General features: G+C 53.2%; 1 protein-coding gene across 5 annotated transcripts in view; it reads left to right on the top strand.

Annotated features, from left to right (window-relative positions):
- Nucleotides 1-6679, top strand: part of PRMT7 (protein arginine methyltransferase 7) — a 49081-nt gene extending 42402 nt beyond the window's left edge. For all 5 annotated transcript variants that reach the window (XM_082676538.1, XM_082676535.1, XM_082676539.1 and 2 more), the window contains 5 exons: nt 526-687; nt 1999-2073; nt 5043-5203; nt 6130-6226; nt 6465-6679. In XM_082676538.1, the coding sequence (XP_082532664.1) occupies nt 526-687; nt 1999-2073; nt 5043-5203; nt 6130-6226; nt 6465-6644 (675 nt within the window). In that variant the 3' untranslated portion in view covers nt 6645-6679. The remainder of the gene's footprint in view (nt 1-525; nt 688-1998; nt 2074-5042; nt 5204-6129; nt 6227-6464) is intronic.
- Nucleotides 6680-6683: the final 4 nt, after the last annotated feature.

Genomic DNA, 6683 nt, shown 5'->3' on the forward strand with positions numbered 1-6683 from the left:
TTCATGCATTTATTCATCTAATCAGCAAACCTTCACTGACCATCTGCTCTGGGCCAGGTGCTGTGCTGGGAATACTGTGCTGCCACTTCTCTGTCCCTACTTCTGTGGTCTCCGAGCCTGGTGAAGGAGACAGACTAGCGCTGATAATAAATTGTCATGATAAGGCTTTGAGTAGGGTTTACAGGATGCCATCCTGGAAACTCTTCCCTATGCTCTTACCTCTAGAGTCTCTCCACGAGCCCCTTCCTTGCTTCTGTCAGAGCTTACTGCACTCTCTGAGGACGGCCCCCAGCCTTGTCTGCTGCCCCTTCCACTCTGCACTCCTGAGGGCAGGGCTCATGTCTGTTTCTCATCTTTGTATCCTCAAGGGCAGGTGCAGACCTTGATATGCTTGTTGACTGACTGACTGACCAAGTGGGTGAGTGAATGAATGAACGAATGTGCCTGTGAAACTTGTAACCTGTCCTTTACTCCTCAGCCGAATCCTTCTGACGCCCTGGTCCTGCTTCTTGCTCTGATTGCCAGGTTTCTCTCCTCCTGGGTGAGCCGTTCTTCACCACCAGCCTGCTTCCGTGGCACAACCTGTACTTCTGGTATGTACGGACTGCTGTGGACAGGCACCTGGCGCCTGGCGCTGTGGTGATGCCCCAAGCTGCCTCGCTGCACATGATGGTCGTGGAGTTCAGGGTAGGCCACCCAGAAGTTTTCGGGTGGAGGATGGGGGGAACCTTGTTTTCTTGTAAAGACTTTGGATGCAGATGGAGCAACTAGGGTCTTAATAGTTTGGGCCTCTGTTTTTCTGTGTCATCACACTGCAGGACTGAATAGAAGAGGCTTGCCTTTGTAAAAAATGAAGTAATTTGGCACATGAAATGGAAATGGCTGTGTGTTGTCATTTTACAATTATGGCTTATCAGAATAATTTTAAAATATAAATTAAGAGTTTCAGAAGATAAGCTGTTCAGCTTGCTCTGCTCTCATTAAGAGCTGAGGCTCCAATTCTGTTACCATACCTCACACACAGCCCGCGCCACGCTGGGCCGAGAGGCCTGGCCCCCGCTTCCTGTTAATAAAGTGACTGTTCTGGCAAAAAAAAAAAGAGAGCTGAGGCTCCCGTTGTTAAAAGCATTTTGAGATGGGCGAGTCAGCTTCTTTATGCGAGAAAAATTGAAAACCTTCATTTTAATTTTCTCATCAAAGCAGAACCACAGTCACAAAGTCATTTTGGGAAAGGCATTTTTTATTAAAAGGATTTTGAAATGCTTTTAACCTGAAATGTAGCGTGAATGTCATTTGATATTTCTTTGATAAGAACGGCTTTATCCATTGGTAGCTTAGTGGTTCCATCACTTAATTTTCTGGGCATTTCTTTTGTGTTTTTTATTCACTTGATCAGATTCCATGTAAATTCTGGTTTTCATGGCCAAAGAGGGAATGTGGAGAATGACACTGTTCCTAGGCATATGTCCAAGAGACAGAGAATGCAACATTGACTGGCCAGAGTGCACCTCTGGTCCCCTCCGGGGATCCTGTCCTCACGCTCTCTTTATAGGCGTAGAGCCTCGAGAACTGGTTGATAGAGCTCTTCCCAATGAACCGGTGTTCAGGATGGACAAGGAGGGAGAGACACTATCCTGGTAGCTCTGGCCGATTGTCCCTCATAGGAGAGGGCTTGGGATCATGGGGGGCTTTACAGGTTTGAGGAACCATCCTGGGTCTTTGGTGTCTCTGGGCCCATTCAACTGTGGGCATTTCTTCCACGCCTGCGGGAGCAGCAAGATGTGCCTCAGGTTTGGACCTGGGGCAGCCCCCCAGCCTGACCTCACTTACCCTTCCTGCTCTTGTCACCACACTTCCGTGTGCCTGGGTGGGCGTGGACATCTCTGTGCTGTCCCACAGAGCCCTTGGTGTGCCTGCCCACCTGCCCCCATTGGGTGAGTGCGGATGTTGGTGTGCCCTGGCTGGGTGGGTGTCAGTAAGGCTGTGCCTTCCTTACAGGACCTGTGGAGGATCCGGAGCCCCTGTGGTGACTGTGAAGGCTTCAATGTGCACATCATGGATGATATGATTAAGGTAGGCAGGGCCACAGCTCCCACCCACAGTGTCCCACCCACCCACTCCACATGGCCACAGGCTTCTGATGGGGACGTGTGGCTTCCATGGAGGGACCTGGGTTGGGCAGTGCAGGCAGCACGCAGAGAGCTCCTCTGTTGGGGGCAGCGAGGGCAGGTGTATCCGTTCTACTTGGTTCACCATGAGCATGAACCTGAGAGCCATTGGGTCTCCAAGTCTGGCTGGTATTAGGCCATTCTAGCCCCTGGGCTGTAACCCCTGAATCAGAATTTTGGGTTGGGGCCTGTCCACCACCAGGCCACTGGAACCATTCCTGCCAGTGTCAGCAGCTTGTTCTCTTTTCGGACGGTCTCTCTAGAAGGCAATTTTGGCAACCTTCTGAGCCAGCTATTTTCATTTTGGGGACTCTATTCCAGGGGAAAGTGCTAGAGCATGGAGGGGGGTGGGATGTGCAAGGAAGGTCCTGCAGGGTTATTTGTACATCAGTAGGGGATCGAGTCAGCCACCAGGGTCTCCATCTCCCAGAACCCAAAGCAGTCATGAAAGTGCCAGTGATATTTGGCTCAGCCAGGATGGATGTGAAGAGTCATGAGCCCCATTAGAAGGGCAGGGCAGGGAGCACCATCCCATTTTTATGTATTAAGAAAATTCACACGTGTAATAACTATAAATGGAAAGTAACCTTTAAAAATTGTGTACAATATTAATTTTTTTTTAATAATATAAATTTATTTATTTATTTTTGGCTGTGTTGGGTCTTCGTTGCTGCACACGGGCTTTCTCTAGTTGTGGCGAGCGGGGGCGACTCTTCGTTGCAGTGCACGGGCTTCTCGTTGCGGTCGCTTCTCTTATTGCGGAGCACAGGCTCTAGGCGCGTGGGCTTCAGTAGTTGTGGCATGTGGACTCAGTAGTTGTGGCTCGCGGGCTCTAGAGCGCGGGCTCTAGAGCACAGGCTCAGTAGTTGTGGCGCACAGGCTTAGTTGCTCTGCGGCCTGTGGGATCTTCCCAGACCAGGGCTTGAACCCATGTCCCCTGCGTTGGCAGGCTGATTCTTAACCAGTGTGCCACCAGGGAAGTTGCCCCAATTTCTTTTTAATTAGAAAAAATTTGCACATGCAGAGAAAAAGGGGTGGAGCAGTGGACACCAAAATGTTAGTTGTGTGATTAGGAAGTGGTTAATATTTTCCTCATTTTGCTTATCTTTCTGTTTACAGTTTTTCTACAGTGATTGTGGATTACTTGTGTAAACATATTTTAAGTAAATAAATCCAGTGGACATTTTCAGTTTCCATCTTACCTGCCTCTTCACAGCATACCACTAACTGTTCGATTCTTCTAGAAACCACTGCACACCCGGGCTCCCCCTGGCCACTTCTCAGGCTCCTTCCTGGATTCCTCCCCTCTTCTCATCCCCTAATGTGTCCTGTGTTCTAGGTCTCCCCCAGGCCCCTGCCCAGACCCCCATAGCTGTCCCCATCTTCTCTCTTTGCTGGCCAGTGTCTGCATCTCTCCTGAGCTCAGACCAAATAGCTAAGAGCTGTGGATTCTCCACCGAGATGACTTCAAGCATTGTGACCTGATGCTTCCAGAATCCATCTTCTCTTTCCCCTCCCTGAGCCTGGCCCCTTCCAGTGCTCCTGTCCTAGACCTGCTGCCGCTTCATACCTGCCTGCTGGGCTCAGGGCCCCAGCAACCTCCCAGACAAGTCTTCACCTTCCCTTGCAGTTGGTTGTTGGGTTCCATAACCATCAGGTCCTTTGTGAGCCAGTTTTCTTCCCTCGCTGCTGCTGGTCTGGTCTGGGGCACTTTGATCTCTCGTTGTCTGACCATGCACCCTCCTGCCTCTCCCAGTCAGCCTTCCTCCGCAGGGAGCCCAGGTGAATCTGTAGATCCGAAGTCTGGCCCTGTCTGTCTCCTGCAGGAAAACCCTGTAAGGCTCCCTGAGCCCTTACTCCCACCCCAGCAGTCACCCCGCACTGTTCGGCCCGCTCTGCACTGCTCTTCACCCTTCCCCTGCTGGGCTTTGTCCACTCTCCTCTTTGCTGCCAACTTCTGTGTAACCTTCAAGAGGCAGCCTAGAGATCACCCGTCCGGGCAGCTCTCCTGCCCAGCCCTGTTCTCAGCTGGTCAGTGTCCCCCAGGCACTGTGTTCGCTTGTCTTCCAGTTGTCTCCATCTAGACTGGGAGCCTTGTATGGGGGTGATCTGGCAGCTGTAGTGCTCAGAAAGGGTCACTGAATGGGCAAGTGTCCAAATGACAGGTATTTTCATCAATAGACAGTTGGTCTTCAAGGTAGCTCGTGAGATGGGCAGTGTCATCCAGTTTTATATTTTATTTTATTTATTTTATTGTATTTTACTTTATTTATTTTGGCTGGGTTGGGTCTTCGTTGCTGCGCGTGGGCTTTCTCTAGCTGCGGTGAGCGGAAGGCTACTCTTCGTTGCGGTGCGCGGGCTTCTCATTGCAGTGGCTTCTCTTGTTGTGGAGCATGCGCTCTAGGCATGCGGGTTTCAGTAGTTGTGGCTCGCGGGCTCAGTAGTTGTGGCTTGGTGGCTCTGGAGCGCAGGCTCAGTAGTTGTGGCACATGGGCTTAGTTGCTCTGCGGCATGTGGGGTCTTCCCGGACCAGGAATCGAACCCTGCATTGGCAGGCAGATTCTTAACCACTGCGCCACCAGGGAATTCCCAGTCATCCAGTTTTAAAAGGGAGATAATGAAGCTTAGAGTGACTTACTGAGGAAACGACTTGTGAATGGTGGCAGGAACAGAAGCCAGCTGGTCTGGCTAGGCACCTGTGGTCTTTTGTGAGGACCCATTGCCCCACGTGACTATGGCAATTACCCTGAGGGACCAGGGCCATGGAGGTTAGGGGCCACTGGCATAGATAAACCCTGGAGCCGAGGACATGGCCTTGTTCCCTGGTCGCCCGGCTCTGTCTCTGCACACCCCTACCTCCTCTTCCCTTCTCAGCACGCCCTCGACTTCAGGGAGAGCAAGGAGGCCGAGCCCCACCCACTGTGGGAGTACCCGTGCCGCAGCCGCTCCGAGCCCCAGCAGATCCTGACCTTTGATTTTCGGCAGCCGGTCCCCCTGCAGCCTGTCTGTGCTGAGGGTGCCATCGAGCTGAAGAGGTGAGCGTGGTCTCCAAGGTGGGGGCAGTGGGGGAAGTGGCAGGGTTGTTTTCTCATAGTTATTGCCCGAGTGGCTAAGCACTTACTTTGGCCACTTTCATGTGGGTGGGATGGCTGTCCTTGTCTCAGCCTTGCCCCTCCTGAAGTGGCCCTGAGTGTATAGTGGGTCCCCACAGCTTCTGGGTGGGGAGGGCGAGCCAGAGTGGGCTCTCTCAGATCCTCCCACATCTGAGGCTCCCTTTGAGCTAAGCAGCATGTTACACACAGCTGCAGAGAAATGTGAATTTGGTTGCTATGGTTACCCAGTGGATCATATTCCTGAACTCTCCTGGGAATTAAAGCAGGTTAGGAATTGGTAGGGGCTGTCGTTGTGATGCACGGTCAGGCCCATCCAGCTCCAGCCCTAGCTCCCTTCATGGGGAGGGGCGGCTTCTTCCCAGAGGAAAAACTTTCTTCTAACTGGGTGGAGGCCGTGAGCCCAGAACTCCTTTGGGCTCCTGTGACAAGGGGGAGGCAGGACAGTTGCCCATCTGTGCCTGCCATCCAGAGTATCTGGGAGAGCTCTTCTAGACTTTGATGCCTGGACTCCTCTCTGAGCCTTCTGAGCCAAACCTTTCTGTGACCTCAGGCCGAGGAGGCTGGTCCGGCAGCAAGCTGGCCCTGCCCCAGGGTTACTCTTGAGTATTTGGCCAGGCTGTGGGGAGTGAGTGGGAGCTTTGGGTTGTGGCTCTTCTTGCTCAGCATTTTACTGAGTTGCCTTAGTCAGTTGGAGTGTTAGGAGCCTCCTCACTGGGCAGGATGGAAGTGGAAGAGACGAGAGGTTTCTGAAAAGCAGAGGGGAGCCATGACCATGCTTAGCCAGTCTCTCGTGCAGCTGTTTGTTTTTGGCCCAACGTTCCCACCCCCCATCCCACCCTCACCCCCAGGTCTGGGAGGAGCCACGGAGCCGTCCTGTGGATGGAATACCACCTGACCCCGGACAGCACGGTCAGCACCGGCCTCCTGAAGCCTGCGGAGGACAAGGTAGTGCTGTGTGCGCGGGTCCCAGAGTGGGCCGGCCCTGAGAGCAGGTGCCGCCGTGCCACCTGCCTGCGCTCCAGGTGTTCCTGGCAAGTTCAGCCAGATGATAACTCCTCAGTGGCCCCAGGTCACCCGGCCCTGAACAGCAGCTTCCCACCACGAGCTGCCTGGGCTGGAGGCTGGCCAGGAGGGTGCTGGGGTGTCAGAAGCCCTCACCGCCTTCTTGCTGCTTCCCCTGCAGGGGTACTGTTGCTGGAACCCCCACTGCAAGCAGGCTGTGTACTTCTTCAACACCACACTAGACCCCAGAGTGCCACCAGGTGGCCCCCAGACCATCACCTACACCGTGGAGTTCCACCCCCACACTGGAGATGTCACTGTGGATTTCACGCTCTCAGATGCCCTGGACCGTGGGTGCTGACCCTCACTTGTTGAGAAATAAAGTGGCTGAGGGTGCCAG

This window comes from Grampus griseus, assembly GCF_964374135.1.
Source record: "Grampus griseus genome assembly, chromosome: 19".
Lineage (NCBI taxonomy): Eukaryota > Metazoa > Chordata > Mammalia > Artiodactyla > Delphinidae > Grampus > Grampus griseus.